Here is an 11,063-nt window from a genome sequence, read left to right on the forward strand (position 1 = left end):
GTTTTTATGTCAATGTGACACAAGTTAGAGTTATCTGAAATGAGGGAGTCTCGGTTGAGGAAATGCCTCCACAAGTCCAGTTGTAGGGTGTGTCCTTAACTCCTGATTGATGGGGATGGCCCACCTTGTGGCCATAGTGCCATCCCTGGGCAGGTGGTCCTGGGCTTTATAAGAAAGTAGGCTGAGCAAGCTATGTGGGGGGGGGGGGCGCAAGCCAATAAGCAGCACCATCCATGGCTTCTGAATCAACTCCTGCCTCCAGGTTCCTGCTCTGACTTCCTTCAATGATAGAGTACAACGTGGAAGTGTAAGCCAAAAAACCTCTTTCCTCCCCAGCTTGCTTCCTGGTCATGGTGTTTCATTACAGCAACTAAGACACACAGTATCAGCTACAGCTACAGCTATAGCTACAGCTACAGAGAAAGACAGAAAGACAGAGAGACAGGGAGAGAAGGGAAGGAGAAGAGGAGGAGGAAGAAGAAGAGAGGATAGAAAGGGAGACAGAGAGGAAGCAGGAGAGAAAGGGAAGGGGAAGTTGAAGAGAAGAAGAAAGGGGAAGAGGAGGAAGAGGAGGAGAGAGAGAGGAAGGACAGGACCTGGGACTCACAGCTTCCCTTAGGAGAATGCCCATAGTTTCTGAACACCGCTAAGCAGGATTTCATTGCTTAAAATCTTCATCATCTTCCAATGGCAATGGAATCATACATAGCATGAAACATCTTAAAGGTACCCTGGGACATTCTGGGCTGAGATCTGGGAAGAATTGAGAATTGTCCCAAGGAACCACCCGTAATGAGATCTGACGCCCTCTTCTGGTGCGTCTGAAGACAGCTACAGTGTACTTATGTATAATAATAAATAAATCTTTGGGCCGGAGCGAGCAGGGACTGAGCAAGTGGGTTCTACTGGAGTGAGCAGGGTTGACCAGAGCGAGCAGAGGTCCTAAAAGTCAATTCCCAACAACCAGATGAAGGCTCACAACTATCTGTACAGCTACAGTGTGTACTCACACACATAAAATAAATAAATAAATCTAAAAAAAAAAGTCGGGCGTGGTGACACACACCTGGAAAGGTGGGCTTATTGGTTTCAGTGGCACCATTATCCAATGTGTGCCTATCACATGTAGTGGAGGCAAGAAAAGAGACAGGGATGGATGGATGGATGGATGATGGAGAGATATGTTGTCTTGTTCATTGCTAAATGTTAAGGATGCAGGAAGGAAAGCAGAAGTTATTTGAACTGCAAGGTCTTAGAAAAGAATCACGTATAGCCTTGGCTGTCCTGGAACTCACTGCATAGGTCAGGGGGCTTCAGACTCTCAGAGATCTGTCTGCCTGCCTCTGCCTCCTGAGTGCTGGGATTAAAGGCGAGTAGCACCACTGCGCAGCAAAAAGAATCATTCTTAGTTCTCTCCTGGCCATACATTTTGCTAGAGAGCTGATTAGAATTCATCCACCTATCCACTCACAGGCACAGACCGGGAAGCACACTGGCAGGGATTCATACTGGGGAACTGGGGACCACAGAACACCTAGGACACGCGACATTGGGAAGCAGTACATGGGCAGGAGTTAGCACTGGGGACCACAGAACCCCAGGAGGGGATAAGGACCGAGGCCCAGCTTTCTGAAGGTGACTCTCAAGGACTAACCAGGGTCCCAGCATTCATGACAATCTCTCGGCCACAAAAGCCACACCTGATGTCTCTGAGAAGCCACGTGTTACCTTCACCCCCTACTCCAATCATTCATACGTGCTGTCAGCTCCTTGTTAGACTTCTGACCCCCCAAGAAGGGCATACGCATTCTGTAGACAGCTGAAGAGACTCAAAGGAACAAGGATCTAATGACAAATTTCCAAGCAGGATGAAAGATAAATGGGGAAGCCATGTGGGTATAAGGGGGTAGAGGTCTGTATCCAAGCCCCCTCCCCATGACATTCTGCAGTGCCTCAAGCAAGCGGCTCACCCCAGCCTTTCAATTACCTGCCTCCTAGCCTTTCTGCCCTCTGCAAAGAGCAGCATGACTGGACCTTTAAATTGGGAAAATGCTTCATCATGTTCTGCTCCATCATGAAAAACCAGGAACTCCTCCCCCATCCTCCCTAGTGCACTCTCCTTCCAGTAAAACGTGGTTAAAGGGACAGCACCATCACTTCGGTAGCTATGAGGGTCAGCCTGCAGCCAGGGGCTGGGGATGAAACAGAGGCAAGGAAAGAGACAGGTGGGGTCTCTTTTAGGGAATCTGTCAGTTTTCATTGTGGGGATCCCTCCAAAAAAGAAAACCACAATAAGCCGGGATGCAGCGAGGCTTGAGGTAATTGCCTGGGATAAGTTCTGATCTAAAGAAGTCTACACTGGTTCCCAGAGCTTGTCAGTGGGCGTTGGAGTCGGGTTCTCTCTGCTCCGGGAAAGGAGGTTTACAGGGAGAAAACTTCACGGAAAGCCAGGCACTGGACAGGACATGCAGGGGTGGGTCACTTACATACAACCGTAGGTCGCTTCGAGCCCCTGTCACATGACTCATCCATTCCTCCCCTGTACCGCACAGAGGTAGTGTTTGGAAAAGCTACGGAACCTCCCCACTCTGTAAGGCATAGATTAACCCTTCCCGTCCGTTGGTGGGTGCTGTCCGTGGTGCTGAAGCGATAGCGGCACGGGAGGCTTCACTAACACCGCTTTTGACCGGAACAACCAAACCAAGAACGAACGAGCGTATAACAAATCTGAAAAGCGAGCGAGCGAGCGTATAACAAAGCAAGAGCTCCAAGTCCGAGGCCCCTCCGCCGCCCCCGCCCTTTTATCTGAAGCCTCAGCAGGGCTCATGATGGAGGTCGGGGGATTTTGGTACTGAGAAACCACCCCGCCACTTCCTCGGAGCATGGAGCGGGATGCTTATGGCAGTATTGGTTCATCTATTGTAGGAATAAGGGTGAGATGCCGAGATAAAACAGAAAAATCGGGTAAGGAAGGGAGAAAGACAAACTTCTCAGGTGAGGGGAAGTGGGTACTATTCCGACTGGCAATATGTGGGTTCTCTTCCCCAAATTCAGGCAGAGATTTCTCAAGTTCGAACCTCCTAGGGGTACATGGGGGTTTGGAGTTGCATCCTGTCTCTTACACACAAGGGAAACCCAAACCTAGGAGAACACAATTTATACAAGGTCATTCTGCTAGCGAAGCACCGAAGCTAACCCCCACCCTGTCTGCAGAACTTGGCTTGGGTGTTGAGGATCTTGCTGCCTACTCAGGGACCCCCTGCTTCTTCGCAGACGCAGACTCCACTTTCCAGTCGTGGCCACTGGAGTTTTTAGACAGCACCAAGTTCCTCTCTCACCCAGCGCTCCCTTTCTCCTTCTGCAGTGTTTCCCATATTCCCTCAGGGTAGCTCTGCAGTCCTTTCAAACTCCACGTCCCCCCAAACATCACCCCGAAGCTAGCTGTACAGTTCCTTAAGCCCCTCTAGGTGGACCATGGCCGCTGTAGTATCTGGGGAACACGGCACCTCCAGCTAGGGGGTCCCCATTTATCCTCAGTAGCATCCATCATGCAACCCCATACAGAATCCCTTCGCGGGTGGCTGCAGTCTGCACTCCTCATCTCAAGGTCCTCTCTATTAGGGAACCCTGTGCTGCTTCTCAAGAGGGGGTGTCCTCTCATAGTAATCACTGCAGTCTCCCACTGCCTCAACCCGAAGGCGCCCTGACCCATCAGTTCTGCAGTCCTCTCCCTATTTCGAGTGCCCTCTCTTATTTCGAGGGTCTTATTCTGATCAATAGGGTCTTCCGCCATGCACCTGGAGGTCTGCACTTGTCCACTCTGGAAGTCCTTTACTCCTTGGTCTGACCTCGGGAGGCTCCACTGACGAGGCGTCGATTCCCCTTCACTCCTGGGTCCCCCCCCCCAGCCCCGCCCCTCTCACTGCGGAGAAGCCGGTCGGCCCGGGGCCGCGGGGGAGGAGGTGGAGAGGGCGGGGCCCTCCTCCCCAGCCCCCCACTGCCGAGGGGCCGGCCCGGGCCACCGCGGATATAAAAGAGCCGGCGTCCGGGAGCTGCCGCAGTGCTGCCCTCCCCGTCCCGGTCCCGCACTCCCGCTCCGCCGGCGGCCGCACCTGCTCCGGCCATGATGAGCTTCGGCAGCGCGGACGCGCTGCTGGGCGCCCCGTTCGCGCCGCTGCACGGAGGAGGCAGCCTGCACTATGCGCTGAGCCGCAAGGCAGGCGCGGGGGGTACGCGCTCCGCGGCCGGCTCCTCCAGCGGCTTCCACTCGTGGGCGCGGACGTCCGTGAGCTCCGTGTCCGCCTCGCCCAGCCGCTTCCGCGGCGCCGGCGCCGCCTCGAGCACCGACTCGCTAGACACCCTAAGCAATGGCCCCGAGGGCTGCGTGGTGGCGGCGGTGGCGGCGCGCAGCGAGAAGGAGCAGCTGCAGGCTCTGAACGACCGCTTCGCCGGCTACATCGACAAGGTGAGGCAGCTCGAGGCGCACAACCGCAGCCTGGAGGGCGAGGCGGCGGCGCTGCGGCAGCAGCAAGCTGGCCGCGCCGCCATGGGCGAGCTGTACGAGCGCGAGGTGCGCGAGATGCGCGGCGCCGTGCTGCGCCTCGGGGCGGCGCGCGGGCAGCTGCGCCTGGAGCAGGAGCATCTGCTGGAGGACATCGCGCACGTCCGCCAGCGGCTGGACGAGGAGGCCCGGCAGCGCGAGGAGGCGGAGGCGGCGGCGCGCGCCCTAGCCCGCTTCGCGCAGGAGGCGGAAGCGGCGCGCGTGGAGCTGCAGAAGAAGGCGCAGGCGCTGCAGGAGGAGTGCGGCTACCTGCGGCGCCACCACCAGGAGGAGGTGGGCGAGCTGCTCGGTCAGATCCAGGGCTGCGGTGCGGCGCAGGCGCAGGCTCAGGCCGAGGCTCGCGACGCCCTCAAGTGCGACGTGACGTCGGCTCTGAGAGAGATCCGCGCGCAACTCGAAGGCCACGCGGTGCAGAGCACGCTGCAGTCCGAGGAGTGGTTCCGAGGTGCGCGGGACCGCGGGGTGGGAGGGGGTCGCCCCCTTCTGGCGGGGCAGTGAGCAGCGGGTGGGTTCACTAACGAGGACAGTAGAGGACTCCTCTCAGAAGTAGCTGGACCCTCTGCGAAGTGCATGTCACCTCACAAAATAGCGGTTTTACTCAGACCCTCCCTTGGGACGCCCCAACTCTGGATTTTCCTTTAGATGCCACCCTCCACATTATTTATGTCTGTACTTAAACACCAGGGCCAACCCTTGTGCTCCACACACTGTTAGACAGACCCCAGATTCAGACCGGTCTCCCATATGAAATGGAGCAAGCCCCTTCTAGACTCAGGGTAACCAGCGGCTGCTTGCCGTGCCAACTTTGCTCACCCTTTCTTTCACCCTGCGCAGTGGATGAAACAGGGGTATTCTGCTGACACCTACCAGGCTTCGCCCCAGTACTTAACCCAGTGCATAGCTTCTCGAGTTTTATTAATCTGTTGTCTAAAAAAAAAAAGCCATTCATTTTCACGCCCTTTCTAGCCAGTATGGAACCACCATGTGGACTTCATGACTGCAAATGGCTGAGGAAGCCTCTGTGTTATTTAAAATCCCCTTCCTCTTTCCCAAAATTTACAGGGGTTCTGAGTCAGCTAGATTGCAGTTGCCCTGAAACCCTGCCCAGTAGCTGCAGGGTGACCTTGACCAACACTGGCCTTTTCTCGTTCTCATTTCTTTTGGGATTGGGGCATAGAGTAAGTAACTGGGCTTCTTAGTGTCAGCTGCAGAATCGTTCCATGGATTGTTCTAGAGGCCAGTGCAGAGCGTCGGCGCTTTCCAAAGGTGTCTGTGATCCATAATAGCTAAGAACCCTCACTTGAATGGTTTTTTAAGTCTTTGCTAACAGCAGGGAAAGCCAGGAGTGCTGGATTTGTATGCCTGGAATTTCCCTTTTCATGTTCCACGCCTTTGCGGTGGCAGTGCCCTTCCCCCATCTCTGCAGCAAGGCTCCTCCCAGAGGGGACCTCTTCTCTTCTTTTAGGTTTGCCCTTCACCCAAGCAGAGCGTGCCAGGATATGTGTTCCCACCAGCTGGCCTCTTTCTTTCCATCAGGACTCCAGCTCTTAGATATAGGATGTTCACTTTCTGGAGATTAAGACCAAATTCTGATTTCCACTGGCCTGGACAAGATCTGAGAACCAGGTGCCAGTTGGTGGCAGAGGCTCCATTGGCTCTGGAGCTGCTGTGTTAAGGGGGTGAGAAGAGGGAGGGAGGGACAGAGGCTGGTACACAAGCCTTGTGCTCTCCTATGACCTTGGACTCTGCAGAAATCTGCAGTGAAGTTACCATGGCTACATTGTAACTGATTGCTTCCACCGTGTTCATACCTGGAGAAGTCATAGGTGAAATAACTTCTTTCACAAGCTTGCACACCCCGGCTCAACGTTAAGCCTCATGCTAGTTTTCCATCTGAACCCCTCAGTGCAGCGTGCCAACCCTTTGTTAAGGAGCTCTGCCAGGCACTGGAACCACGAATGGGGGCTTCTTATCTCCTGAGTGGTTTATGGATCAAGTCCAGGGGGACACAGTCTGCTTTTTGAAGCCAGATAGACTAAATTTGAATCCTGCCACTCACTAGCGGGGTGGCTTTGGGCCATAATTGCTTGACTACCAAAGGAAAGGGTGGATTAAGCATCCCAGTACCCAAGCATGCCACTTTTCAGATTGCAACCCAAGTTCATATGTTGCTAATAACCCTACCCTGTGTCCTGATTCCTTTCTACTTAGTGAGGTTGGACCGACTCTCAGAGGCAGCCAGAGTGAACACAGATGCTATGCGATCAGCCCAAGAGGAGATAACGGAATACCGACGGCAGCTGCAGGCCAGGACCACAGAGTTGGAGGCGCTGAAGAGCACCAAGGAGTCACTGGAGAGGCAGCGCTCTGAGCTAGAGGATCGTCATCAGGCAGACATTGCCTCCTACCAGGTGAGCAGAGGGGAACGTGACTCACTTCCTTTCTTAGAGCAAGACCCTGGTCTCTGAGTCGGACATCACATCTTTTTGTTGTGTGACCTAGAGAGTTATCTGCCTACCTGAACTAAAGGACATAGCTCAGTGGTCGAGTGTATGAGGTCCTGGGCTCCGTCCTAGCACCTAATAAAGAATTTACTACTTAAGTATAAATGCTCAGCATACTCTTGGTTAGAGTAGGCATCCTAGGCACCAGCGCCTGTGGCCTTGGTCTGGGCACAGCTTTGGAAGATTTCTTCAGTCAAAAACAGTCTGGGGAGAAAAGTGTCACTTTCCTAGAACCTGATAAACAAGTAAATGTGGTAACTATAGAGACACTGGCAACTAGGGAAACACTAGAGTAAGTAAAGGGTCCTTGTGATGGTTTACTCTAAGGCAGTGCTTCTCAGCCCTCCTGGCACTGCCACCCTTTCATACAGGTCCCTCTGCTGTGGGGAGCCCCAGCCATACAATCATTTTCTTTTCTTTTTTAAAAAGATTTATTTATTTATTTATTTATTTATTTATTTATTTAAAGTACACCATAGCTGTCTTCAGATATCCCAGAAGAGGGCATCAGATCTCATTAGGAATGTCTGTGAGCCACCCTGTGGTTGCTGGGATTTGTGACCTTCAGTAGAGCAGTCAGCGCTCTTAACCACTGAGCCATCTCTCCAGCCCATAAAATCATTTTCATTACTACTTAACAACCGCAGTTTTACTAGTTGTGGATCAACATAACTGGTTTTTGGAGAAAGAGGTTTGCTAAAACCCTGGGAGAACAGGTCGAGAACCACTGCTTTGAGCAGTGTTCCCGGGAAAAGAAGTTTCATCTGTATTCAGTGTGCCTCTGGATATCCTCTGGCTTGCCAGGGAATCAAATAGCAGATACTTGCCAAGGGTTGACACTGGCAGGCACTTTTGGAAAGAACAGAAAACAAAGTAGCTAACACTGCTCCGCCCCAGGGAGCCCTGTAGAGTGTACCACTCTGCTACATCTCAACCCCTCAGGGAACATTATCTAAGACATCTGTAAAAGTTCACCCATCATTCTGACGGAGCCAGTGTCTGTTGTATTCCATTCCAGAACGTTCCTCGGGCTGAGACGTTTGCTCCAGACTTTTCCATGACTTTATGTTTTTGGCGGGGTGGGGCTTTGTCCCCAGCCAGGTGGCTGAGCAGGGTAGCACCAGCTTACCTTGCCAGGGATGGCAAGATGACCTTTCCTGATCTGTCTTCCCCAGGATGCTATTCAGCAGCTGGACAGTGAGCTGCGAAACACCAAGTGGGAGATGGCTGCGCAGCTCCGAGAATACCAGGACCTGCTCAATGTTAAGATGGCTCTGGATATTGAGATTGCGGCTTACAGGTAAGATGGCCCAGGAGCCTGGAGGCAGTGTTGGGCCCTGAGCTCCCATAAACTACTAAGCCTTCAGTTTCAGGTTGTGTTAGGGTAGCTGCCTACATCTTAGAGACAAAATTTTTTTTCGGCTTTTATTTTGTTTTGTTTTTTTTTAAAACAGATCTTACTTGGTAGCCCTCTCAGGCCTTGAACTCACAATGTAGCCCAGGCTGGTCTCTAGATTGTAGAGACCCATATACCTCTGCTTCCCAAGTGCTGGGATTAAAGGTGTGTGTCACCACAACCTAGCTAAAGACAAAAGTATTTCTGTTTAATTTTTATTGTGTGTATATGTGTGTGTGTGTCTCACACATGGACCAGTGAGCTCCAAGGGTGGAATTCAGGCATTGATGCCAGTGCAGCAAGCCTCTCTACCCACCTGGCCATCTTACCAGCCCAAAGTATGTCAGTTGTGAGCCTTAACTCTTAAAAGCTCAGCTGTCTCTCCAGTCCTAATTATAGTACAATATATTTTAATGATGTGTGATCAGCAAGATGGTTCAGTAGGCAAAGGCACTTGGTATAGAAGCCTGAGAGCCCAAGTTTGATTACCAGAATCTCCTGCAGAGAGAGAACTTTGATTCCTGAAAGTTGTCCATAACCTCTCTCAGCCATTGTGACACCCATACATGAGCATAATAAGAAAAAAGCATTTTAAAGTCTGTATCTAAAACTGGCCATTTAACAGGTTTAAAGGAACATGACAGTAGTGTTGGATATATTTGCATATATTTGCATACAAACACTCATCTCCCTCCACCCCAAATTCAAGCTGCATACTCCTCATGGGACCCTCATCATCCCCTGCCCCAGCCCCCGACAACTGCTCTAGTTCTCGAGAGGCAGAAATCTTGAAGCTGAAGCTAACTTTCTTTCTTTCTCTTTCTTTATTTCTCTTTCTTTCTCTTTTAAAAAAAGATTTACTTATTTATTTAGTGTATATGAGTGTTCTATCTTCATGTACACTTGTAAGCCAGAAGAGGGCATCAGATTACATTTATAGATGATAGTGAGCCACCATGTGGGTGCTGGGAATTGAACTCAGGTCCTCTGGAAGAGCAGCCACTGTTCTTAACCTCTGAGCCATCTCTCCAGCCCAACTTACTTTCTTTTAACTGCATTTTATTTGTGTGTGCGTGTGTGCATGCGTGCACCTGCATGCACACACATATGGAGGTCAGAGGACATCCAGTTGGGGATTGACTTTCTAGTTCCACCATGTGGTTCCTGGAAATCAAACTTACCAAGTCCCTGGGCTTGATGGTCAGTGTGTTTACCCACCGAGCTACTTCATTGGCTCAGGAATACCCTGTTATCTTTCTGACGGTGACTCCAGCTTAAAGACCCTTCTCTACCTCTAAGTCAGCTAGTCAGAGACTTGCTTTGGAGGGAAAGAGGTGGTGCTTGGATAGTCAGGTACCATCACAGCCTCACCTTCTGGAATTTCTTAGCTTGCTAGGCCTTCATTCTTTGCAAAAATACACGGAAACAACAAAAACAACATCCAAACCATGGGTTGATGGGAGCTCAGCCAGTCCTGTTTTCACAGTAATCCAGGCTCTGACAAAGGTTCTGCTGGTGCTCACTGAATGGTAGTCATGAGAAGACCAGTCCTCAAAGATGAGACATCACAGTCTAGCAGGGCTGACATCCCAAAGGCCTCTTGTGGTTGGTGGCCCTTGCCTGTCCACCTCCTGGGTCTGCTCTAATCTTGCTATGCAGTGTGGTACAGTAGCTAAGGTTCAGAGTGATCCTAGAGGTAGAAAGACAGACAAGCCCTGCCCCAGGCTGTAGATAAGACCTGTAGTTTAACAAGTAATTTGTAAGCTGTTAAATTTGGAAACCACTGGTCTAAAGCCCCTATGCTTCCGCTAAGCAGCCACCCCATCCCCACCAACCCCTTAATATTATTCATTCTCTCACAGAAACAGCCCTCTGAGGTAAGGACTCTGGTGGTCAGACTTTTACCAATGAGGAAATGAAGGCCTTAAGAGTCTGAGCAGCTTGGATAAGGCCACCATCTAGTGAGTAGCTAAGTGAGAGGAGAAATCCCAAAGAATGGCTACAGAAGGAGACAGGATGCTCTAAACGGCAATTAGGAAACCTCTCAGCCTAAATGTGTACATGTGGGCTTCCTTGTTCCCCTCAGTCCTGGGAGGGGCTTGTTTTTTATGTTACTGTGTATGTGCAGGGTTGTGTGTACAGTGCACATGTAGAGGTTATAAACAACATTCAGGAGTCATTCTCTCTCTCTCTCTCTCTCTCTCTCTCTCTCTCTCTCTCTCTCTCTCTCTCTCTCTCTCTCTGTCCCAAACACAGAGACTCATACATACTGGACCAACAATATGCCACTGAGCTATAACCCTAGACCTCCAACTTTCTCTTGAAGTTTTCTATTTGGGGGGATGAGATTGTTTGAAATGGGGTTTCTCTGTGTAGCCCTGGCTGTCTTGGAACTGTAGCTCTGTAGACCAGGCTAGCCTCTAACTTACAGAGGTCCACTTGTTTCTGCCTCCCAAATGCTGGGATTAAAGGCATGTGCCACCATGCCTATCTTGAATTAGGTGTTAGTTGACAAACACGAGGTGTAAGTTTTGTCAACATAGGGGTTTCCTGTGTCGGACCATTCTTTAGGGAGAAGTTTCCTTATGGGGTTTCCTGTGTC

The 11,063-nt window shown here is 51.3% G+C and overlaps 1 protein-coding gene across 2 annotated transcripts in view; it reads left to right on the forward strand.

Moving 5' to 3' along the window:
- Nucleotides 1-2,620: 2,620 nt before the first annotated feature.
- Nucleotides 2,621-11,063, forward strand: part of Nefh (neurofilament heavy) — an 11,521-nt gene continuing 3,078 nt past the window's right edge. Inside the window, exons 1-5 of one of the 2 annotated variants that reach the window (XM_031339926.1) lie at nucleotides 2,621-2,834; nucleotides 2,926-2,964; nucleotides 3,781-5,006; nucleotides 6,773-6,972; nucleotides 8,241-8,365. In XM_031339926.1, coding sequence (XP_031195786.1) covers nucleotides 4,124-5,006; nucleotides 6,773-6,972; nucleotides 8,241-8,365 — 1,208 coding nt within the window. In that variant the 5' untranslated portion in view covers nucleotides 2,621-2,834; nucleotides 2,926-2,964; nucleotides 3,781-4,123. Of the gene's footprint in view, nucleotides 2,965-3,780; nucleotides 5,007-6,772; nucleotides 6,973-8,240; nucleotides 8,366-11,063 lie in introns of both variants that reach the window. The other variant, XM_031339925.1, reaches the window with a different exon arrangement.

Source organism: Mastomys coucha, unplaced genomic scaffold (assembly GCF_008632895.1).
Source record: "Mastomys coucha isolate ucsf_1 unplaced genomic scaffold, UCSF_Mcou_1 pScaffold22, whole genome shotgun sequence".
NCBI classification, from domain to species: Eukaryota; Metazoa; Chordata; class Mammalia; order Rodentia; family Muridae; genus Mastomys; species Mastomys coucha.